Raw genomic sequence first — 26,041 nt, 5'->3', positions numbered from 1 at the left:
GTGTAGTCATCTATTCCATAGAAAACAAGAGCTGTTTATTTTGTATAAAAGATTTAATTTTGCATTTTATATAAACACAATAACATCTAGACCAGTTTCATCTCTATTACTAGTATATCTTTCCACAACATCAAGAGCTCTCATTTTGTAATCAAAGTTTCAGTACATTTTGTAATACATTTGGCTTTACCATATTAAGAAAAATAAAATTTTTACATGTATTCAGGTTTAGGTTTTTTTTTCTTCAAGATAAAATATTAAAATGCAAATTCATTTCTAAATTATTAACAAAAAGTTCTAATTAATAATTTTTCAACTACAATAACCACCCTTTTATATAGTATATCCATCAATATCTTAAAATCATGTCATATAATAATCAAGATAATGTGCTTTCAAATTTTTCTGACAAACAATTGTGTCAGGAGTGATTATCATTATTTCTCTGATCATTTGATAGCTTATCATTTTCAGTTTGAAAATACTGGGTTTTTGTGTAATTTACATACATGTACATACATACAGTCATGTGCATTTGTTTAAATGTAGAGATAGATATGAATTTGTCAATTGCTTGGTGGCACACTTCATTTTTGCAGGAGCAATGATTTTATATTCTTAACCTCATTTATTCATTTTATTATTCAAATCTTTTGCAGCTCAGAATACTAAGAAAATCTTTGATTGTCGTGGCTAATGTACATAAAATGCCAATAAAATTGGCATAAAAGTGTGATTTTTGTTTTAAAAGGTGGATAAATAATAAACCTTGTCCAGAAGAACAAGTTAACTTGCCATTGTCTCTTATTATGCCATTATTTCTTTCAAATATAAGTAGTTGTCATCTCCTATGCTTTCCATAGCCCTACAAGTTTGATTACGGTACATCACTTATTATGGTAACCAACTAAAGCTCAAGTTAAGGAATTTACAATTTACATATAGGTGTGAAATTTCATTCAAAATTTATTATTTGTCTTATATTTATTATCTTAAGGATGAAGGATTTCTTCATCTTCTGATATCATAAATGTGACTTTTGGTGTAAGCTATCTTTCAAAATAATCTTAACATAACTGGTATAGAATTTAAACTAAAAACATTACATCTATTATTATTTTTTATAAAATAAAGTTTGAGGAAATATGATTTAGAATTTTAAAAAGCATGTTTTGGCAAATATATACATACACAGGACTTTAATATATTAAAATAAACTTAACAATATGTTGTACCGGTAGACATTGATCTGTTAAATGTTGCCCATAATTTTAACTCGGAAATACATGTTTATAATAGCTTAAACAAAATTAGAAACCTTCAACTGATAATAAATTTCAATTATTCTGTATAACTTAATGGCTGAATTGAAAAATTTCACAGTTCATCTATGAGGGTGAGACAAATGACCTGGTACTTCCATCTTCATTATAAAATGGATAATCTTGAATGATGCAATAGTTTCAAAAAGTAGTGATTTCTTAGAAATCAAAACTTTAAAAAATGGTCCATCTTAAGACATAATACATGTGACAACAGCTTGTGATTTATGCGTAAAATTATTTGTAATATAAACATGCAAGACCATTCACAAAGACTGACTGTAATATACTTGAACAATATTGGGCTGAGAGGCAGAGATACCATGATTCTCCTTATGTGTAGTGACTTATACAAACAAAGACACAGTAGATCATATTCCATATAAAATAAAAGAGAAGCACTAGTTAGGAGTTGGAGCCTGGAATGTCGGGGATCAGACCGTGAGACTGTAACTGAGCTCGTAGAATTGAGTTCTCACTCTTGAGTTCTTCACACTGTTGTCGTAATAATTCCAAGTCCACAGACAATCTCTCTGTCTCTTTCAGAGATTCACTCATTCTCAAATTTGCAGTCTTTAATTCTGTTATGTAATCACAGGCTTTTGATAAAATTCCACCCTTGCTCTGAAAGAAAAGAAAATAAATTCTGATAAAGGCATTCACAATGTGTATATACATAGCAGTACTAGTATGCATGCACAAATGCATGTAAGTGAGTATGTGACAAGCTTAACTAAATAAAATGGAGAATTGTCCATATTGAATAAACCTGACAGTACAGTAATGAAAGAGTTACCTGTCCTTGTTTGGTATGTTCCTGGGAACAGTCAGGGATGACCTTAGACAGTTGAACTATCCAGTTATTTATCTTATCCCTTCTTCTTCTCTCCACTGTACAAAATATTAATACTCATTGAGTTAACAGGGAACAAAATTACCAAGTGTTCATTCAACAGAAATAATTTGACCCATACGATTTTTTTGCACCAATTAGAAATCACTTAGTATCAGTCTCTCAGGGCTCATAAAAGTCATTACCTTCATTATGTGTGGCCCTTCGCCTGTCGTCTCTCCCAGTCCTGACCCCCTCCACTTTGGGGGTAAATCCTGTTCGTGGAGCAATATTTCTCTGACCCTGAAGAACCTCTTGGGGGGACATCATGACATAAAACTGGCCTGCTTAATCAAACAAACATCTTGTTGTTAAAAATAATTAAAATGCTCATTTTTACATGTTGGACATCAACTGTCCACATGAATCAGATTATTCTACATGAAATGTGAGTGACATAACCTTTAACCTCACATGGATATTAATAGATTATCCATTCAACAAAATTCAACACAATAGGACACATCACTTATGAATATCATTTAAGTCTTTACAGAGTGCATTTCAAGGATTTCCTATCACATAAGTGAAGTTGTTCTTCAATAAATATTCCATGTTGTATGAAAAAAGTAAATAATAGAAATACTTCTAGTGTACATGATTTTATATTATATAAAACTGTATTATCATACATAATATATGGGTAAAACTCAGAAAAGCAACTACCTTGTTGTAATGCTGTGTCACCAGTTGCCCATGCACCTGCAAAAAGGTATTGAAATACATGTTTAGTATAAAATTAGAATGTTGAGTCCTTGTGTTCACTCAGAAATCTATATTATTTTTTTTGAACCAATGAAATACAGTTGTAGGAAATCAACAGTTATATTCTTCAACTTTCCTCTTATTCCCACCAGTAGCGCGGATCCAGAAAATTTTCCCGGGGGAGGGGGGTTGGGGGTCTGATGGTTATTTGAGTTTGCTGAGGCACATTTTTGGCAATTTTATAATGTAATTGAATTTTGCAGATCAAATGACCTCTCCCCTCTAGATCTGGGCATGCGTTTTAATATAGCTTGGATGATAGAACACACAATGCACACCATGGGAGGTAACTCTCACCTCCAGCAGCTGTGACCTGACCCAGCGCAGCACTGGTACCTGATACATCTCCTTGTGATGTCACTTGGTCCGCGTTTGTAACCACAGTGGTGGGGAAGTAGGTGAACCTCGTTTCTGTGGCCTGGTTGTCAGGGGTGGGGCTGCCACCATTGCTGAATGGACTCTGTATCACTGCCTGGAAAATGGAGATAAATTATCAATGAGACATTGCTTTCTTTTCATGGATTATTTTCACTAGGAATTCAATTTTGGCATTGTCAGTTCAGTATTTCCTGTTAAACATTATAAACATTTTCTTTCTACTTACCTGAGCTCCTGGCTGGAAGGCATTTGTGGCCACCACCTGAGCTGATTCTGTTCCATCACCTGTGACCTGGACAACTCTGTATGTCACTTGACCTGATGGTACATAAAAAACATAATATATAAAATATTAAAGGTAAAAAAAAATTTGTGATGTGTTATTTGATATACATAAAACAAATTAGTTTCACAAGGCAAATTTAGGGTTGTGCATGCCCAGGAGCACTCCCTCCAAATAATAAAAAAATAAAAACAACAACTAAAATCCTACAAAATAGATTTGGTCAATTTGTTATTTCATCTTTTAATGAATGATGACCTAGTAAGATCATAGCATCAACAAGTATAAAAGCACTTGTTTTATATGCATCATTTACAATAAAGGATTTTGTGAAACCACTTAAAATACTCACATGCTTATATTCTATATTTAACAATGACAAGATAATTATTCTTGTCTTGATTATTTCTAAAAATATTTCCATAATTTTCCCTAGGTTATAGATAGAAATTCTTGCCTTGACATAAGGCAACACACAAGAGAAAACACAACAGTTCAGTATATCTCTGACCTGTATCGGTTCTAAGCTGGTACTGTAGATTGGGATCTAAGGTAATCTGGGATGATCCTACATTCTGCACTGTTCCAATTCCTTCTTCTCCATCTCCTAATAGAAGAAAATAATAAATGACAGCTTTACCCTTTAATATGCAAGCTAATAGTCTTCTATTTAAATGCCATTTAATATTCTGTTTTATTTTAGTAGTTGCTATGGTAATGATAAAGTAAGAAAATCCTCTTTGTTCACACTTTGATTTTGTTTTTTACTCCATCTTTATAAAATATTATCATTTAGACCATTATTTGTAAATTTCTCTTTCTTCAATGTGTGTTCATTTGTTCCTTGTATCTCTGTATGCCCATCAGGCCTGAAATTTGGAATTAATTACCAGTAAATCCACATACCTGTTAACTGAACATCATCAGAACCAGTTGAATCTTTGGTGTCTTCATGGCTGTAGATATTAGAAGTCTTTTTTTAAATCCTAAATTAGCACAATTACAATAACGAAAATTGAAAGGGGGGCACTGAGTTGTAAAAATTAACATTACACTCAAAGACTTTTGTAGAGTTATGTATTTATAAATAGCTTTTCATCTACTATACATTAAATCTGTGAACAAGATGATTATGAAGTGCAAAAGAAGTCAGTTTTTAAAATAATTTTTTAATTAGTGTGTTATTTAAATACATCAATTACTATTTTTTAAAAAATTATTTCATCTTCTCCCTAGATTTTTTTTTATGTTTCTACAACAATCTGAAAACATTTTATTAATAAACTAATTTAAAATTTAGAATCCTCTAGTCTTAATATTTTAAATAACTTATGGGAAGTAAATAATTTTGTTATGTCATACTACAAAAATAAATACAAACATGACAAATAAGAAGAGATGGCAAGCATAAAAATCTAAGTACATGTAATTGTCATATCACAATAAATCCCCAGATTTATGTGGTATCAAAGTTGTTTGGGATGATTTGTCTGCATTTTAAATCTATCATTCATATTAGTTTTAGTCAATAAAACCGGGTAAGTCATAATTTTTTCTGATAAAATTCTAAAGTTACACACTTTCTTGAACTCTTGAAACAGAAATGAAAGTTGCTGCACCTGCATTATTAATATTTAAAGATCAATATTTGTTACCCCCCCCCCCACCCAAAAAAAATAATCTACATGATTATCCATTAAATATAAATTCATTTCAGATACTAATATCAGAGACATGCCATTATTTTGTTATGTTATGTTATTTATGTCTGCTAATATTCATAACCTTGAACCTTAAACGTGTAAAAAATATTTATTAAAGATGAAAAACCGCCTATTTTTAAAAACATGGTTATTGTAATTCCTACGAAAACGTCAAATTAAAAGATTTTACACGAAAAAGAAAAAATATTAAAAACACGTGTTCCATAACAACATTCAACTTTTCCCGCAATGACACACTTAATAGCATGCTAATCGTATAGTTGCAATCAGGAACTATCTGACGCCTTCTCTGAGAATGTCACTTCAACTAAACTTCATAATTTATCCAAAAGAAACTAATTTTATACCAACCTGGCCTCTAAGGCCTGATCTAGCATATCCATGTGGACGATTTGGCAAAGGTTTGAATTTGCCTGGAAATAAAGCAAGCTTGATCACGGGGCCAAACAACAGGTCACATGAGATGGAAAATTGAACATGTGACAAAGATGGCCGTTCTTGCACAGTACGTGGCGTAAGAACATATCAACGATCTATGTCCTTATTACATACCTTTAAATATAACGTTGTTTTGGGTGCGGAAGATAGAGAAAAAATATAAATAATTTTTAAACAAATTGACTTCTGTTGAACATTACTCTGAAATATTGATAATCTACAGGTAGTCCTTTGAACTACTTTTTAAAGGAATGAATATATTTATTTATACTCGTAAATCGGTCTTCTCTTAAGCAGCCAATCAACGCAGTTGTCTCATTTGGCATTCCGCTTGTGCAACTTCCGCTTTACGCTAACACGCAACTAACAGCAAGATGTTGGACTTTTTCTCAATTTTCAGCAAAGGTGGTATTGTTTTATGGTATTTTCAAGGAACATCTCAACTGTTTACACAACCAATTAACGCCTTGATCAAAAGCGTTATTCTACAGGTAAGACATTTGTGTGATGGGAAGGGAATTGCTAATCATGTCACATATGGTACATGACTGTCAAGATATCACGTTGTAGCATATCAGGTCCTGGTGTGATTAAACTACATGTAGCCAGGAAATCATGAGATTTGTTTAAGGGGTTCTTTTTTAAAAGCTTATGAAATATGTAAATTTTTTTTACATCACTGACCTTTCTATGATCTTTTGTTTTGTTTTGTGTTTTGCTACCCCCCCCCCCCCTTACTTTTCATACCAGCTGGTCAATTCTGATCTGGGGTTTAGTATGACATTAACTAAGTAATGTTTGAATTATGAAAAACTGGTAATATCATTTTGATAATACATTTTTTTGCTGTCAAAATGAATAATTTATATTTCAATTGTGAAACCTTTCACAAGTCTAATTCCTTGAGATATTGCAATAAAGTTTTCAATAATTCCCTTCTTTTTTTGTTGTAAATGTGTTTCAGATATTGTCAAATGTATGTATCAATAATTTTAAGAATAATGATTTTGAATTTTGGATGTCGGGGATTTATTAAGGCTGTTTTTACTACCGATAAATGGTAACCCTCTAAAAATAGGTGCAAAAATTCACCTTTTTTCAGAGAGAAAATTCCCAGATTGAACAGAGAATATAAAACTAATAGATGTGTTTTTTCTTGCCTTTTTAAAAACATAGAGAAATGAACTTTAGAAGCTCCCAGAATGCAGGATTTTGCTCCATTTGTTTAAAAAAAAATTATTTTGGTGGGGGGGGGGGGACTAGCATTTTTATGCCTTCTGCGCTCAGATCGTACCTACTACATGAATTTTCCCCTTTAAATATAAAAAGGGCAGTAAAACAAAATAGCTAGATAAATCCCAGGATGTGTTTATTAAGAGAGGCTGACCATTCAACAACTCATCACATATGTTTTTGATCAGATTTTTTGTCAACTTAACCTAAAATTTATCAGAAACTGGGTATTATCTACTTTAAGCAAGATATATAAGAAATTCAAGAGCTAAAAGTATTTTTTCAGAATTAAAGAATTGTTAAAACTCTATTGTGTTAATAGCAAAATCTGTATCAGATGCAGATACATATGATTCAGAAGTTACTGCAGTTCTTACAGTTACTAAAATAACAGTATTGGAATATTTAACATTGATACTATTGTAGGAAAGAAGTGGTAACAGCTCCTTTACTCATGATGCACTTACTCTCAAGTACAAGCTGGATAATGAATTTGAACTGGTCTTTGTGGTAAGAGAATTTTAGATTTTAGCAACTGGTCATAATTATTTTTGATTTTGATACATAATATTTGTAACATCCAAATGATAAAATTTAAGATAGAGTTTAGGGATGCATAGATATTTTTAATTATGTCATATGCAAAACAGAAAGTGTCAGATCTTTTCAATTTCCTTTTATAATGTAATTGGTATTGCAATTTAATTCATTAAGAAAATAACATTTATCATGTTTATCAAGAGTAATTAATTCAAGAATTCTAAATGAAAATAGTCCTTGATCTCTAACCTGGCATGATTATCTTTCGAGTTTTGAGATTACTTTTGCAGAACTAATGAAAAAAATACAATGAAATTTAAGTATAATACATAATTCATTGTTTTATCTCCAGGTTGGTTACCAGAAAATACTCCAGTTATCATACATTGATAAATTCTTGACTGACATTCAGATGGAATTTAGAAATAAGTACAAAGATGTTCTACAGAACAAAGCAAATGCTATGGTTTGTGGTTTTGATTTCGATGAGACCTTCAACAAAATGTTAAAGGCTCGGGAAGAGGAAAGTCGTAAAGAGGCCCAGGCGGGAAGGTAACTAAACATAGTGATATTTGATAGGAGGTCATGTCTTGTGTGTCAGGGAGCCTGCATAAATAACCAATGAAAGAAGCTTTCAGAGTCTGAGTGGAAACCAATTAATACTAGTCTTCCTCCATAGTAACCAACAAATTCAAATCATAGTGAGGAAACTCACAGTAAACAACCAGTCTGCTTCCAAAACTTATAAATAATAAAGATCTTGGAGACGAAAGCCACTTACAGTAAATCGCCAATCTTCTTCCACAGAATATCAAAAGCCGTCCTCGGCTTCGCTGCAACACTTGACATTGTTGGTGTAAACGGTCACTTGTCTGACTCCTTTATAAACCATCAATTGAGACAGATGTCTGCTGGGGTTGTCTTCCTTAGATCTGTGCTTGTTTCCTGTGATCCTTCCTGTCTTTGTTAAAAAAAGGAAGGCCTAATTCATGTCTAGTCATTTACAGTGGTAGTTGACTAATAAATACAACTGTCAGCATGTTTAAAAAGTGTAATTTATCCAAATGTATTTTTGAACTCTTAAGTTTATGAATATGTAATCAGGGTCAGACATATAATCTTTGTTATTAGTTGTTAAAAAAAATTGAAAAGGAGAGTGGACATAATTTGACAATGATAAATCATTATAAATTTAGCATATAAAGCATGAAGTTATTTCTCTGAATAGGAAGATGAGAACATTTGACCAGTCTGACAAATCCAAGAAAACTGTAGATTCCATGATTGTGAACAAAAAGGAAGAGAAAAAAGCCAAAGGGAAGGAAAACAAACCTGTCAAAAGTAAGTCAAACAGTCATCTTATGGTGGGTAAGCTTTATAGATATCAACGAAACAATTTAAAATTGTATTTTGGAAGGAAATTTTTACATATAGCTTTGAGCTTGTATGATACAATTATTTTTAAATGAATCAGATGTAGGACCCAAGGAGCCAGAAAAGCCAGTGGAATCTCCTGTCAAACCTGAATCAAATGTGACTGTTAATGGAGATGGGCTGGATGAGGAGACGATTCGTAAGAACAGGGAGAAGATGTTCTCTATGATGAATAGCAAAAAGAAACCCAGTAGGTCAGTGATCATCAGAAAATCATTCTATCAGGTCTAATTATTGTTTTTGATTTTTTGGTTTTTATTTGGACAAATATTTTAATCTTCACGGAAAGATCATTTTGATTTTGACTTATAATGAATAAGATTGTTGCACAAAGTCCATACTCGTATGATTTATGTCTGCTTTTTTTTTTGTAAAAAGCCCAGTTGCCAAAAAAGCAGAGCCGCCCAAAAAGAAAGGAAAACAGGCCACCAAGTGGGAATTAAACGGGACTAACAGGGACATGGTTAATCTGGACTTCTCCGATGCTAACGGGGCAGCAGAGGCGGCTGTAAATGCTCAGAATGAAATGCCTTCACAAGAGGAGGTTGGTTCTAAATATGTCAACCATGTTGCTTATACAAATATGAACATATTGACATCATTTGATTTTCAAGTGATTAAAAAATTCCATAAAAAAATCACTTAAAAAACATTCCCAGTTGCATTCATGTACTGTGGAGTCATCATTGTTCGTGGGGGACCAATGTTCGTGGCTTTCGTGGGTAACCATTGCCCACAAATTTACATCCCCGAGAAGAACCACACAATCATTTGTTTAATATTAATCAAAATTATCCCGATTACACTACCAACAAAATTACGTCCCCACGAACCAAAATAAATTTGGCTACCAACGAACATTGACCCCACAAATAAAAATGATTCCACAGTTTTGCAAACTATTGTTTGCGTAGACGTTAAGATTAATGGTGATGTGTTTTGTTTTAAGATGGCTTGTGTAGGGAAAATGTCTGGAGGGCTGATGGACATACAGCCGGAATCGGAAGAGGAAGAGGAAGAAGAATTTGAGGAGGAATCAGCTTCAACCAGTAACAGCAGTCCCTCAGGGTCAGTGCCTTGAAAGTAATAGTCTGCTGAACAAGATATGGGTTGTAATAATTGGGTATTGAATATTTAGTTGTGACACTTCTGAACTGTCTGTTGTAGAAAATCTGGTGGAGGAATGTTCAGCATGTTCAAGAACCTAGTCGGATCCAAAACTCTGACCAGAGAGGACCTGCAGCCAGCTCTGGAGAAAATGAGAGACCACCTCATCGGTAGGCATCCACTAACAAGTCCAAACATTTTCAAAAGATTTTATACAAATGAATGTACCTGAAAATTTGTATTAAAGTATTTTTAAAAGAATTTTAATAAAATGACACTAGAAAGATTAATACATCATAGTTTATAATGGTGAAGAAATATATGAGATTTCTTATAGACTGTAGTCATATTGTAGCTGACTTACTGCACACTATTAAAAGATATCAGTAAATAAATGTATGAAACTTGTGTTACAGCTAAGAATGTTGCTGGCGACATAGCTATGAAACTGTGTGATTCTGTTGGTGCCAAACTGGAGGGGAAAGTTCTTGGAACTTTTAGCAGTAAGTCGCACTATGCTGTGTCATAAGTGATAAAAATGTTAAATAACATAATTCTTGTCCCTTGAACAGATTTTTTCTGAAATGAAAAGCTCAAATACTGTATTAATGTAGTTACCAGAGTAGTTCTGGTCTGGCAATTAAAATTTTGGAAACCTTTTTTTACATTGATTTTATTTGCAAAGTCATAAAAAGTATCTTTATATTGTATTACATTATTACATGATTTGATGTTGCAGCTATATCTAATACGGTAAAGAAAACCCTAGAGGAGGCTTGTGTTCAGCTTTTGGTGCCGAAACGTAGAATTGATATCTTGAGAGACGCAATGGAGGCCAAGCAGAAGAACCGGCCTTTTGTTATCACGTTCTGTGGGGTCAATGGTGTGGGGAAGTCGACCAATCTGGCCAAGGTAACGCTAAACTCCATGTGAAGTCTACAGTGTTAGAATGTGCTTTATTCAATCCAAACTAAAAACAAACTTTTCATAGCAAAATTAGTCACTTGGAAGATACTTAACATAAGTACTGTTAGAGTTATGCTTCTTGTCAGAAGATGCCAAAATTACATGTCCAGTGAAGTCTGCTGAGTTAAAACATGTGCTTTACATGACCCATTTAGAAATTTTATAACCAAAAATGCTCTTTTTAAAGGGAGAATTAAGATTTTTCTAAATATGCCTTAATTAACAAAAGAATGTATATGTTTAGGTTGTGCAAAATTATTTTGTTATACCTTTCTCTAGATCTGTTTCTGGTTGGTGGAGAATAATTTCCGTGTTCTGATTGCGGCTTGCGACACCTTTAGAGCAGGAGCTGTGGAGCAGTTGAGGACCCACACTCGTAAACTTAACGCACTCCACCCCCCAGAGGCTCACAGTGGACAAACCATGGTGAAGCTGTATGAAAAGGGATATGGAAAAGACGCTGCTGGCATTGCCCTGGAAGCCATCAACTCAGGTAACCCTCTAATTACTTTTTATGTATGCTTGATACTTTTAATGATCAATTTAATAAAAATAATAAAAATCCACTTGTGTTTGGTTCTGATTTGGCTATAAATTTACTTTCTTGCAGCAAGGGACCTTCGCTTTGATGTAGTATTGGTGGATACAGCTGGCAGAATGCAGGACAATGAACCTCTGATGAAGGCTCTCTCTAAGGCATGTACATAAAAAACTCTTCTTGAAACTCAAAATACATTTCGTGCAATTTGTATACATTAATGTCCTAAACACATGTGCATTTAGTTACTTCTATCATCATTCATGTTCATTTCACTGCTATACAATATAAGTCTAAAAAAAAAGTAAGTAGACATATGGTACATGCTTCATGGTAAAAAAAAGAACCACGAGTGATAGATTGTGTTACTCGGGGAATATTTAAATTTCCTAACATGAAACATATGGGACAGAAGAAATACAACATTTATATCATTTTACAGCTGATAAAGGTGAACCAGCCAGACCTGGTTTTGTTTGTGGGGGAGGCGCTGGTTGGAAACGAGGCTGTTGATCAGCTGACTAAGTTCAACCAGGCCCTGGCTGACCACTCCAACATGACAAACCCCCGCCTCATCGATGGCATCATCCTGACCAAGTTTGACACGATTGATGACAAGGTACATGTATTTTAAAGCTCCTGTTAGCTATCTTTATTTAGAAATATATATATATATTAATTAAAAAAGTGGAGGATTCGTGTGTGTAAATCTGAAAGACCAACTAAGATAAGTTTTTAGGAAATAAATAATGAGAGGAAAAAATAAGAATGATTCAAACTTTAAGGTTGTTTTTAACCTAAATTTCCAAGAGAAAATTTTAAAGTGATAAATCATATGATGAGCACAAAAGTTAAATTTTGTTTTGAAATAAAACAGACCAAATTATCAATCTATAATGACCAATGAAGCAAAACCAAATACATGAAGTAATTATTTGATTGTATCTGTGGATGTGTTCTGTTTTTATTAATGGACGATGTTATTTGTATTTTTAGGTGGGAGCTGCCATCTCTATGACGTACATTACGGGTCAGCCCATTGTGTTTGTAGGCACGGGACAGACGTACACAGACCTGCGCAACCTTAATGCCAAAGCTGTGGTCAACGCTCTTCTGAAGGCCTAGAACTGTGTTTATTTCATCGCGATTTTACCAAGTGCATTATTTGAGTTTACCAGTTTTAATTGTCATCTTTATGTATACACCCACATTCCTTCCTTTGCTTTATTGTTTGGTGAGGAAGTGTCTCTCAATATTGTCAGAGATCTGTATTGTGTCTTCTACAATTATGTAACGTTTGGTGACATTCAGGAATATGTATACCCAACCGATCAGAAAATCAATATTCATTGCAACATTTCAATCATGTGATTTCCATTTGATATTTTTATCATCTATCATCTCTAGTCAACATTAGTTGCATGTTTCATACCTCTCTCTTGTTTTATCTCTAAACCATGCCATACACTCCTCCTGTGATGGAATTATTGATTGCATTATTCATTATTATCTCCCTTTTTTCACCTTGAGAATGCATTTTTTCCCATTGTTTACATTGTAATATAGTATTTATGAGATTGTTGTATGTTTTGTTCAAGAATACTGTGGTTGTGGAGAGCAAGATTTATAATAAAATAATTTATACATTTTGTGTTATTTATGTGCACCAGCTGTATATTTTACGTAGTTCCATGAATGAACTAAATATATTTATCAATTGTACGCTTTAGCAGTCTTAACAGTCATAACACTAAGTAGCAGACACACAGCAATCAGAAAGCTGGAACTCAATTTAGTAGAAATGAATCCATTGTAGATAAAATAACACAGAACATAAGCGTTTATCTTTATAAAAACTAGTGTAAATTTATTCAGCAGTGAGGAACAAAATACTTCCTCCATATGTGTGCAACTACCTCCGAACACCAAATGATTCAACAAAGTAATCAATAATTAAAGGTTCCTAATTTCAGACGGATCATATATTATGGGGAATTGTGATCCTTGAAATCACTATCAAGCTGGACAAACCGTGGTTGTTGCAGAATCGTGTATATGAAGTTATAAAAATAAATATATATTGCACTAAAGTCACCATTCCTCGATCACTATTGTTGGAATAGGTCTATCCAGAAGTGGTCTGCTTTCCTCATCTCTCCTGTTGAAAAGATGAGAAGAAAAATGATAAAAAAAAAATCAAACTCACTATAAGACTTCTTAAATCCCCCCAACCATTCCAAACGCAACATTTTTAGGATCTTATTCTTGCAAAAAAAGTTCAGATAGGGGGAATGATGGGGGGTAGCATAACTTTTTTAAGTGACCATGGCTCAGTATGGACATGGTTTAGTGTGGACATGGTTTAGTGTATGGGTTGGTTCAGTATGGACATGATTTAGTGTGGACATGATTTAGGGTGGACATGATTTAGTGTGGCCATGATTTAGGGTGGACATGATTTAGTGTATGGGTTGTCCCTTACCGAGTGTGCTCCTTCTCCTCTGATGTCTCCTCATCACCCTCACTGAACACACCCTCCTCTGGAACTTCCACTATAACATCTGGAGTCGGAGGCGTATCATCTTCCGGTAAAATCTGCGTGATGCTGGTAATAGTTCCACCCTCCTCAATAGCGGATAAGTTAGGTGCGCGGGAAATATTCTTTCCGCTCATCGATTCCTTGATTTTTTGGGCATTCCTATGATGGATCAGGGTTAACTCCTCGTCTAAGGGGATGTCGTCTGGAACTTGTTCAATCGTAAACCTGTTACAATGGATAGTGGATTTAGTACAGTTGATCGCAATTTATCAAATAATCTATTGTTAAAAGCATTATAAAAAAGTGTATCAAGACCTACAATCTGTCACCAACATTTATTGAAAAACCACCACCAAATGAACTGTCCTGAAGCAGATCCTCTGAAAAAGAAAATGATCATCCATTTCTACTCACAATTTGCTGTCCAAAGACATTCTCCTACGTAATCTGGTAAAAGCGTGTTAGTAAATGCAGTGTTAGGTTGTGAAAGCTAAGAAAATATAGTAATTACCCTTTAACAGGGCGCCAATGGTGGCTAAAGAAGAGTATATTATGAACAATGATTTTCCCCGATTGCCACATTTAAACAATTTTACAGTTACAAATTTATTTTTCGCTAATCACCCAATTGTAGCCATTAATAGATACATGGAATGACGGATGAATAATTCAAACATAAGACTTATTGTTGATGCGAGCAAAAACTAGAAAAAAGGTGTTTCACCCATTGTACCTCGTGGCTTTGTGTCTGGTAGCTGGACTGTCTAGTTTGGAAGGAAGTGAATCCGTGGAATTGTTTTCCACAATATCGTTGTCATATTGACTCCTAAATAACGACAATGGCGCACTCTTCTTTCTCCTCTTGTCCAGCCTGTCTCCAGCCGTCCTTATCATTGGACCTGTGGTTGTTGCCCTTCGTAGAGGGACATACTCAGGCGTCGCATCGTGTTCGCCTTCGTTACCGTCACGTGATTTAACCGTTTTTGCAGAACCAAGGGATCCAGAGGAATTTTTTCTGGAATCCGCTAACCTAAACAGGAAGCTCAGTGGGAAGCTTCTCTTCCGTTTCCTGGCGTTCTTCTCTACAGGAATGTCTGGCGGTTCGTTTCCGGTCGTGTTGGCACGTGATCTTGCCTCCCAATCCTGGTTAACAGTGTCAAGACGGGTGTCCGACGCCCACGCTGAACCCAGCCGCGCGTCAGCTGTCACCTCGAACGAAATCTTCCTCTTTGGTTTAACCGTTCCTATCACTGAATGGTTGCGTGTCTTGGTCTGACCGGCCGTCTGACCGGGGTAATGGAGGTGGTCCATGTGTTGGTTGAGCTGGGTAGTGTACCGCTCAGAGGGCACGCTCAGCTGATCACCGTGATTATATTGACTGAAACAGTACAGATGAGATGCTACGTTCTGGGTTTTATGTAAATCTAAGACTAGTAAAAGCAATGCTAAGAATTGAAAACACCTACGAGTAGGACGCTCTTCCTGTTATCAGACTGAGCATGGACCCCGCGAAGCTGTTGCCCGTATGATTGAATACAGACCGGTTTTCGTTGTAGTCCACCATTTCGTCGGGATGGACGATTCGCTGGTCCTGGAGAGTAGGGGACCTATACAATACACACAAACAAGGACTAAAGCTTAGGAAATCTTATGCAACCATTAAACACAGTGATAACGCTGGCCAATGAAGGACTTACGTTAAATTGTATGTTGAGCCCAAGAACATTGGCTTTTTGGATCCCAAAGAAGCATTTGTATAGGGCAAGTCTGTGACTCCTTCATCGAACGTAGGGTCTTTGATTAATGGCGGGAAATCGCCACACATCTCATCGATGAGCGTGACGGCCACCTTATATCAAAGGAAGAGTGGTTCATCAACGGTTAATGTGCATGTTATACTTTATGTAAGAAATAAAACACCAATCAATAAACAGGAGATGGCAACTTACTGCCCAATGCCTATCCAAGAGCCAGTTGATATCATAGTCATCGTCATCTTCCCCAAAAGGGTTGATTAACTGTTCTGCAACCTTCAGAAAAAAAGTAAAATTGTCAGGAATTGAACAAATATGGGCCAAGAATGTGATGGATTCATTCTGCTTACAAAACGAGTTTACCTTCAACCAACCCATGTAGAAAAAGAACTCCAGCAGTGTGAAGATTGGTACATACATATCGTACTCATAGTTGGCATAACCTTTGGCGGGATCCAGAAATTGGCGCGCTATCAAACAGGTCAGGAAGAAGCTATGGACTGCAAGAGTCACAACCTAAACATGTACAATACTTTGTAAAACAACGAACGATCGAGGACTCGCCATCAATACAAGAGAGCACGCGACTTTATTTACCTGGGTATAAACCAGTGGTATGGTTATCCAGTCGTATACAAAACACAGCGAGCATCGATCCCGGAAATCAGCTATCGCCTGCATATAATACATCAGACCAGGCATGAGTTTTACTAAGCTTCTTATCTTACGCAAAAATATTACTACTTAAGAACTTCGTAAGTTTTAACTTAAGATAAGAATGTTCTGTTTTACTAACGTGTTCGTAAGTTTTATTCGTAACCTTAACTTACGAAACGTTCGCAAGTTTCCGTAATGGAACTCTCTAATAACGGAGGTGTGAATATTCGTAGTTATGAACGCTGCGCAAGCGCAGAGGGCACTTTCGTTTTCGCGGCTATTTACATTTTATCGTCTGCGAAACTGTTTTGAACAATGGAGAAAGAATAGTTTTACAATATAAAGAATTAATAAATATGTTTAACCCGTATGAGTGTGGAGAGTGAATGTTTTTAATAAAGTATATGTGTGTAACTTTGTAATGAATTATCATGAAAAGCTACATGCATGTAAATGTTTTATTCATTAAATTGCCCAGACTGTTCATTCATTAATTCTAATTATCTTTATTTCCTCCCATAGGAGATTGCATGAAGAATAACATTTTAACACAAATAATAAATACAGCACATGAGTTACAAAGTTGATAGAAGTTATAGTGAAAAAAGGAATATAATTAAATGGAGTAAAGTAAATTTACGATATTCATTGTATACTGAATATGGTGATCGATTCATGATATGAAATCCAGTAAATAGGACCTGCACTCAGTTCCATAAATTGGTAACTATATGTTTCTGTCCTTGCTGTACTAGGTTTATTGATATTTATTACCGTAAATATTTCTGATCATTTGGAATTTATAGTTTAAATATAAATTATTAAATTATCGCTCTTTGCTGATAATATTAATAGGTTAAATATATGTTTTATGTCAATGTCTGTGCGATGTTTGTGTTTGTATTGTCTTTGTCGTGTGCTTATATGTTTTATGTATGTGTTGTTCTATTGTGATTTCCTGCAATTACCATATTCCTACAATTTATTGAAAAAGGAATCGAACCCTATAAAATTGACTTGGTGTTATTATGTCATCTGCATCAAGACCCGGTTACAATACATGTACTAATAATTAAATGAAATAAAGACTTTTCAAAGAAAGAAAAAAAAAAGATTATTTGATGCGGGGGAGGGTGGGGGGGGGGGCGAAAAGGTTCAGAATTTTTTAACCAGACATTAACACAAGTAGCGGATAAAAGTGTCATATACATTTATATCGGCTACCCCATTAGGCTTAACACAATTTTATAGGTCTATTCATTTAGTTTAAAAAAAGTCCATGACAAAAAAGCCTATCTTCTTTTATTTCTTTAATTCTTTAATAATGTATTCATTTATTTCCTTGATCACCATTTTACTATACTATGATTAATACTTGAACTATAATATTGCTTAGTATGGGTATGGAAATATATTCTAACTATTCTTGACTGTCAACAAGAAATGATATTAATTTTACACAATAAATCAAAAAAATATTTATATATCTTTTAGGCAATATTTATTTTAAATTTTATTTTAAATTGGTATGGTTCATCACACACAATCTTGTTAAAGGGGAACAACTCGATGAAGTAATAATACAGTTGTGGCCCTTTTGTTTACTCTTCATCCTTCTTTCAAAATAGTGGACAAATAGAAATGTTTGTAAGGATATCATTCGGAATCATTCTTTGAACATAACCAACATAGTAAGTGTATTTTTTTATCAATATCATGAGTGTGATGTTTTATGATATTAATATTTTGTAAGAATTTGATTGATAGGATGCTTTATAAGTCCAGCTTCATTTAGAATTTCCTCTGTTATTTTTTTTAAAGGTCATATCCATAGAATTATCTGGATGTGAGCTGTAATGGCATGCGACCTCAAAGGTTGTGGTTGTATGTGGTCTTTGACATCGTCTGTCAGCTGCAGAATAACTCGCCTTGGAAACCTATATCGCCCAATTAGCTCGCTGTCGGTCAACATATTTTAAAAGAACTTGACTCCTGTCTCTGAAAACGCGTTCACGACGCAAAGCCTTGTCTTCATTTTCTCTCAAAACTTCAATAAACAATATGCAGGCGGCCATTTTTATTCATTTATTTAGAAAAATACGAAAAATTCTTAACTTAGAGTAGCCCATAGGCTGTCGTAAGTTACGACGATATTTTTGACGTAACTTAAAGTTAAGAAGTTTGGTAAAACAGATATTCATCGTAACTTACGGTTACGATGAAATCTTAAACTTAAGAAGCTTAGTAAAACTCATGCCTGAAGATTATCAACATAAACTCTAAAACTGCTTTTAAAAGACTAATCGGGACAACTTGTTCGTTACCTCGATGACCATTCGTAGTCCCCAGTCAGTTTTGATGTGGCCTTCCTTCCTGGCATGGGCCAGCACTGCGTTTGCCCACATGAGCGGTACCCAGAACTTGTTATATTTACAGTCCACCTTTTCATACAACAGGGCCTCCTCACTTGTGATGAACCCTATATATGTAAAATGAGAAGTTCATTTTATAACAAAACAATTTAATAATGTAATAAATTTTAAGAAAGGAACATTACAAGGTCTAAATAACAGTGAAATGAAGAGCTGCGCATGCGTGAAGCATGTAATTTTCTTGAAAGGGATTACCTGCCTCGACTATGTGGTCCAGGGTGGGAAACCTCTTCACAACAGCCACGCTGATGGAACGACATATCAGAATGAGGCCAAACATCATGTAGCGGGCCACTGTCCTACGGATTATCCGGGGCTTCTCCTCCTTCCCTTGGAGGTAGCAGCACATCAGGTACAGGGTCCTGTTGACCAAAAAATCAAGAAAAGGAATACATAAATAGTTGTTAATTGGCAAACGGTATTTCATCGATGTATTAGGAGTTTTGCTCTGAAACAAACACCTAAATAACATTGATATGTCTGGTCATTTTGAGTACGGTTAAACATTTTTTGTTATCAATAACTGGAAAGCATACGAATTTTTTTTCTTTTCGTTGAAATTTTGGCAAGGTTTATGATGATTGCAATCCTGTTATTAGCGCTATGTTTTATATTTGCAATATTAGGATCATGAATAAATCAATAAGTCGTATGACCAGTCTTCTTTCTCTACAGAAATCTGAATACATATAGTTGATAAGAAGTTCATGGTCAGTATGAAAGTACATGTATACACAGGTAGTATAAGTACAGGTAAACTTCTACATGTATATCAGAGGGCTGAGTTGAATGACTTGAAATGTAGTTCATACCAAGATGAAATACATTTTAATACATTCTTTTGTAAAATCTTTCAAATTTTTTCTTCTTTTGTTAATGAGGTGAAACTGTCTTGGACTTCTCAAACCAATTTCTTGTTAAAAATACCAAGTGTCACCTCGGGGCAAATATTCTGGTATGTCGCCCTCGAAGTCATGTAATATATATAGGATCTCTCATGATTTGCGATGGTATATGATTTTTATCCAACGAGTTGTGTGTTTTCTATCCCCGAGCCTTGACGAGGGGATAGAAAACACACAGCGAGTTGGATAAAAATCATATACCATCGCAAATCATGAGAGATTCTTTTTATCACATGTTTTAGCAAGTATTTTGTTAATCCCAACTTTTTCTGTAAAAATTGTGATTGTGAGCCGCACAACACATTATTTACAACACGTCAACAACGTTACGCATGGAAAAAAAGTTCCTTGAAGTTTAACAATCAGACATTCATTTTCTAACATTTTTTTATGAATTCATGACAAATTACTGAAACAACATTAAATGTTTCAAATTTATATCTCAACACCCCTCAACTGAATTAATTATTTACTTTTTCATTCTACGTCAATCAACCGTCTAAACCTACGTAATGATTAACTATGACGTCACGTGGCGTAAGAACACACAGTGGAATATCAAAAATTTATCCCATGAGTGATATCCACCGTATATTGGGATAAACATGTGATAAATGTTATATATAACATTTTTTAATAAGTTTTCTCGTTATGTCACAAATGAGATAATTTTATTACTTTGCCCTGTAAATTGCTGAATCACACCGGAAATAGTTATATTGCCCTACCGGAAAAAGTTATATTTAACAGGAAATGGTTATATCGCCCTCCCGAAACTGTTATATCACCCTCGCGTGCAATAATTCTGCGTATTAATTACGTCGGGTTCAAAATTTAGCTAAGCAAACGTAAACAGTCCCCCAACGATAAAAAAGGCATGACAGTGTCTGCTATTCAGAAAAACTTCCTTTAATTGTTAAACTTGAAAAATAATCTTCTTTTTGAAAGCATCGATCGGTATTTTACTAGAAAATTGATTCGTAAGATATGAAGATAATATAACTATTTCCGGTGTGATTCAGCATTTTACAGGGCAAAGTAATAAAATTATCTCATTTGTGACTTAACGAAAAAACTTATTCAAAAATGTTATATAATGAAATGACTTGAAATGTACCTTAAAACAATGTAAATTATATTGACTTTCTTTTGTTAAATCTTTCCAATATTCCTTCTAGAATAGTTAATGGGTAGAAACTGTCTTGGATTTCTAAAAACCTTTTTTTTTTTTTAGAAATAGATAAGGTACCAAATGTATCAATAACATACTAGTATATCATCTATTAAAGTTGCACTGACCGCTAACTATCTAAGGAGGTCATTACTCTAAACGGAATCTGACAAAAACATGGTGTTGATAGCCTTGGTGCATGGTGGCAAACACAGATTCACAACTCAAAATCCAAATGTGACAAGAACATAGTGTAAACGAAGTATCACAGCATAGACTATAAGTTATCTTACAATAAATAGAGTATCATAGCACAGACTGTAAGTTATCTTACAATAAATAGAGTATCATAGTACAGATTGTAAGTTATCTTACAATAAATAGAGTATCATAGTACAGATTGTAAGTTATCTCACTATATGTAGAATATCACAGCACAGACTGTAAGTTACCTTACAATATATAGAGTATCATAGCACAGACTGTAAGTTATCTTACAATCTATAGCGTATCATAGCACAGATTGTAAGTTATCTTACTATATGTAGAATATCATAGCACATTACAGCAGGTTACCTTTACAAGGTCATGAATTACTGTTAAAAAATGTAACGACACAATATTTTATGTGTTATGTCTTCTCGAGAACCTTTCAATAGTCCCGACGTAAATTTTCAGTTTATGGAATTCATTTTTTTTTTTGCTTTAATATCGATTGCATAGCAACAAGCAAGAAGCAAATGATAACTGCAAACAGTTTTTATCCTTCTCTACATGAAGTAAACATAGCTACACATTTAACGATTCTAAAGCAAACGTCAAATCATTGTTGTTGTGGTGTGTACATTTCTTAGTAGTCCCATTTTTTATTTTTATACATTCGCTCCCCATATTTCATATAACGGCCATAAAACTGCATCCAGGGCCAATTAATCTCCTTTTGCTGGCTGCTGATTTGTTTACAAGATTGAGGTCACCTGGTTTCTGTTTATTGCGTGATTGTACGGGGGGGGGGGAGGGGGGGGAGGTACTGGGACTTACCTGTCGGGCCATGGTACGTTGATGAACTGTTGCCACCACCTGCCGACCACCATTGTGACGTAGAATCCCAGCACAAAGCTCACAGGTATCAAGCTGGTGAAGTTGTTGCAATGGAGGACTATGCTCTCAAATATTCTGCAAGCAACAAAAACCACCAACATTCACCTATTTGGACTAAAACTTTTCTTTAAAATACTTCGCATTAAATTACAATGTTATTTTCAAAAGTGGGGTTTTTTTTGTTTGCAAAAGTATTACTTAGAGACACGTATTTATCTTCAATTTTTACAAGTTTGCAATATGTTTGGTTCTTAATAAATGATTTTGGATGCAAGAAAAGCAAGGTCATACAATCGTTGTTGTTCGTTAAGCCCTAGCCGGTAGACCAGACTTATGGCAGCATACAGCAGAGCGAAGATAATCATCTCCTTGTATACCAGCTTGTACACACTCCCCTTCCACATCCCCAGCAGCTTTACAAAGCCACCCAGGGTAGTGTTCGCCACCCGGAATTGGTACGTGATCGTCATACTGCCTCCGTACCAGGTCACGTGGTTGAAGGTGAATGTACTCGTTTGCGACTTATTGCCCAGATCCTGAAACAAATGTAATGTGTTATACCATGTTTTGAAAAAGAGAGATTAATTTAACGAGTTGCGTGAATTTGTTGGGTAAGAGTGTGTTTTGTGAGACGTTCAAAATCTACGTGTTTACATGCAAAGTATAAAGAGATCCGTTGTACGTTGGTGTTTATGATTTAGAAACCTGAATTGTTTTAAGTTAATCATTTTATTCATACATATTCGTTTCGTTATACCATGATGATAATGCTTGCAATCTTATTTATATATTCGTTTTATCACAGATTCGAAATTTCTGTTAAAAGACACATCTAAAAGATATAATAAGCTTTTGTGAATTATGGAACCCTTTAATGTTAAGAAACGAGTTCTTAATATAGTGTTCATCAGTACACATGTTTGTGCAAACATTCTCTAGAAATGTAAAGTGTTTTTTAGGAAACAGTCTGATTATCTATAAAATTCTTTCACATCGAAACATTTTTACAATCACAGTTGCGTATGATGCAATGCCAAACGCTCAACGTAATATTTTTTCTTCTTTTAAAATTAGACATTGCAAGATGGTACTGACTTCATATATCAGTGGCAATATAAACAATATGCAAATAGCCTTATGCGATAACCTCTTAAACTAATCATTCATTTGATCGGTAATTAAAGATACATTACGGTCTTTCTAACAGTAGATTTATTGGAAATTAAGTCTATCATATGAGACAGTTTTCTGGAACTGACAGTCCCCGATGTATCCTTCGTCATATAGATGTAAGTCTTTATGTAAGTAAGTAAGCCAAGGGGCATCTAGTGTTTAGCTATAATAATTAATGAAAGTCTGAAGGAATGTGAATATGTTAAAATCCAGGTAAATGCGTATTTTTGTTGTTTCCCCCATGCTATTTATAGAATTCTCATCCTCTAACAGTTTTTAAGTTGAATATCCATTCTCTCAAGGCGTGAGAGCAGTTGTTATATTATAACCACCATGTTTGCAATTTGTCTGCACAAGTTTTTTAAGTATTCTAAACAAAACATGTGTAGAAAATTCTACACCCGCCTCCCCTATCATTCTTTGAGCTTTTTAATTTTTGAAAAGGTAAATTGTAAAATAAAAAGCTGAACATGTGCTCACAAACACAAATTTAGTCCACAGGTTACTGTTTTGCTGTATACCTTACCCACACCACCAATTTCAGAGACAGCATGCAAGAGCAAATTGATTCTTACCTTTGGTACTAGTATTGGATAAGAGGTTTGAAGCTCCACTATCAGCCTGTTCTACAAGTGTTAACTGGCGAGTTACAACGAAACGCGATATACATGAATAGTTAACAATTAAACAGATTCCTCTAAATAAACCCACCGTCGTCATATTTCCTTAGCAATTAAACTGTGACACTAGGAACTAATCGAGGTCAAGAATTTACTAATTTAAGAACTCCTCGTTTACAACTCCTGTTTACAACAAGAGAAAAAACATGGTGAAATTTTCGAACCAAATATTTTAATCCATAGGATGTATCACCTGTACGTTAAAAAAGCCCCTAATGCACAAAATAGTATAATTTACTTTTATCCTAAAGAGAGAAAGGACGAATTACAGTATATGTGTACTTACAAAGTCAGGACACCATCCCACGTGGTTTTGATAACACAAAGATGCAACGGCTTGACATAACACGATTTAGAATGTCATTATGAATAGAAAATTTCAATTAAAAAAACTATACATATATCTTACCTAGATACGTTGTTCATCCTCCGCTACAATACACGTGAGAGGATTATTGATGCACGGAAGCGACATTGTCAGCAATGAGAAGGACGAAACATTTACCTATATGCTAATTATTGAATTGTGAATTTTGCATAATTTCTCAGTACTCCTTCACCTTATGAACGTCATATGGCATTTGTTCATTTCTGTTGACCTCCTGTGTGTTAGAGATAGCGACAGGACTAGCGTACATTTGGTGATTTATTCCAAGTATGTTCTTAGAAACTTTATGTTAGCAAAGCATTTAATCACTTCATTTCTAGTTTTACCTGATTGCATGCGGACATGCAAAACAAGTTTTTTTTCTATTTATTTACTTGAATTATATATATCGCTGTACAATACAACGTCTGCCTGTTGCCTGAGGGCCTAGATGGCTGCATTGTTTCACACCTTTTTAATATGTGTAAATCCGGATGACGTCAATTGATGCTCCATTCGGTTGACCCCGTCAAGTTGTCAGGGTCCTCGCTACATCAGAACCTTTTTTTTACACCTGTTATTATTATTACGACATTAGGGATCATAAACCCTCTGCTACAAAATACGTAAACAATTTTCATAATCTTCTAATGTACATTCTCTTAAATTACTACGCCTTGTGATATAAAAATAATTTATTTAAATATATCGAGCGGTTCTCATATTCTCAAAAATTGATGACGGAATTAATCATGGCATGTAGGAGTGATCAGACACTGTTCGGAAAAAATACTTTATTTCATTATCAGAAGAATAAAATTAAAAATATATACCATATAAAACACCAGCTTTTGAAGCATCGTATCAAGGAAATATAAAAGAAGAAGTAAAATGTTAATAATCTAGCTTCTTTTGTCACAACTAATTTATCTAAAATACTTCCTAAGAAATTTATAATGTACATCCATTTTGCAAGAGTAACCTTTCCTGAAAAAAAGACCAAAACACAGATGCAACAAATAAGTTTTCCATTATATGACCATTTGGTTTCTCATAAATGACTAAAATATATACTTTGCCTTTTCTTCTAAATGCTATTTCTATAATTAATAAAAAGAAGACCTGACGACGAGGTTTTATATGCGGTATTTTCGAAAATGACATTGTTTGAAGCAAGGGTTATTATAGAATCCAAATTCAATTTCCGGTCACACTGAAGTCTAAGCATATTGAAAGAACTTTTTAGTAGTATTTGTTATAAAATGAATCTGAAATTTACGAACTGGCGGGTTTGTAAACTGCTAACACACTTCCACAGTCCATAAGCGAATTATATGCACTATTTGTGATGCTCAAAATGCTAAAAAACCGAACTTTCTATAGAGAACTTTTTAACTTCTGAAAATAATTGGGTTTTTAAAACTATCAAGTGACACACAATTCACAATAGATAAGGAAGTAATTTTCACTTATCAGAGTATCAATGAAACTTAAACAGAACATGGATGTTTCAAATTCTTCGTGTTGGTTGCAAAGGACATTTTAGTAAAATAATAAGGGAGAGGGGAGAAATCAGTCTAGAATTCACGCCACTAAATTCATGATTTCCAGCGAAGTCTAATGTCATATTAACTTATCAACA

General features: G+C 34.3%; 3 protein-coding genes across 14 annotated transcripts; 1 reads left to right on the top strand and 2 right to left on the bottom strand.

Annotated features, from left to right (window-relative positions):
• Positions 1–34: 34 nt before the first annotated feature.
• Positions 35–8,512, bottom strand: LOC105325006 (upstream stimulatory factor 2). 6 transcript variants are annotated; one of them, XM_011424326.4, is made up of 9 exons: positions 8,357–8,512; positions 4,547–4,596; positions 4,152–4,247; positions 3,584–3,675; positions 3,316–3,451; positions 2,881–2,916; positions 2,361–2,501; positions 2,119–2,213; positions 35–1,946 (listed from the first exon to the last, which is right to left on the bottom strand). In XM_011424326.4, the coding sequence occupies exons 1-9, from the start codon at positions 8,422–8,424 to the stop codon at positions 1,728–1,730; spliced, it is 933 nt and encodes a 310-aa protein (XP_011422628.1). In that variant the 5' UTR covers positions 8,425–8,512; the 3' UTR covers positions 35–1,727. The 6 variants fall into 6 exon arrangements, with proteins under 6 accessions (XP_011422628.1, XP_011422629.1, XP_011422626.1 ...); XM_011424327.4 differs by having other exon boundaries at positions 2,361–2,498; XM_011424324.4 differs by having other exon boundaries at positions 2,361–2,498; positions 3,277–3,451; positions 8,357–8,511.
• On the top strand, positions 6,113–13,269 carry LOC105325007 (signal recognition particle receptor subunit alpha). Its single transcript, XM_011424328.4, has 14 exons — positions 6,113–6,293; positions 7,462–7,545; positions 7,928–8,127; positions 8,804–8,916; positions 9,050–9,203; positions 9,388–9,553; positions 9,959–10,077; positions 10,177–10,286; positions 10,533–10,619; positions 10,856–11,028; positions 11,362–11,575; positions 11,693–11,778; positions 12,063–12,239; positions 12,617–13,269. The coding sequence occupies exons 1-14, from the start codon at positions 6,177–6,179 to the stop codon at positions 12,743–12,745; spliced, it is 1,929 nt and encodes a 642-aa protein (XP_011422630.3). The 5' UTR covers positions 6,113–6,176; the 3' UTR covers positions 12,746–13,269.
• A 197-nt stretch (positions 13,270–13,466) lies between these two features.
• On the bottom strand, positions 13,467–24,786 carry LOC105325009 (bestrophin-4). 7 transcript variants are annotated; one of them, XM_066077302.1, is made up of 15 exons: positions 24,442–24,744; positions 23,928–23,973; positions 22,471–22,715; positions 22,120–22,254; positions 19,198–19,364; positions 18,895–19,049; positions 16,511–16,588; positions 16,277–16,429; positions 16,109–16,189; positions 15,857–16,008; positions 15,626–15,766; positions 14,893–15,537; positions 14,574–14,606; positions 14,103–14,384; positions 13,467–13,778 (listed from the first exon to the last, which is right to left on the bottom strand). In XM_066077302.1, the coding sequence occupies exons 1-15, from the start codon at positions 24,456–24,458 to the stop codon at positions 13,712–13,714; spliced, it is 2,397 nt and encodes a 798-aa protein (XP_065933374.1). In that variant the 5' UTR covers positions 24,459–24,744; the 3' UTR covers positions 13,467–13,711. The 7 variants fall into 7 exon arrangements, with proteins under 7 accessions (XP_065933374.1, XP_011422632.3, XP_011422633.3 ...); XM_011424330.4 differs by having other exon boundaries at positions 23,928–23,978; positions 24,319–24,743; XM_011424331.4 differs by having other exon boundaries at positions 23,928–23,978; positions 24,442–24,743.
• Between the last annotated feature and the right edge of the window lie 1,255 nt (positions 24,787–26,041).

This window comes from Magallana gigas, chromosome 2 (assembly GCF_963853765.1).
Source record: "Magallana gigas chromosome 2, xbMagGiga1.1, whole genome shotgun sequence".
NCBI lineage: Eukaryota > Metazoa > Mollusca > Bivalvia > Ostreida > Ostreidae > Magallana > Magallana gigas.
This window is presented reverse-complemented; position numbering and strand designations above follow the sequence as displayed.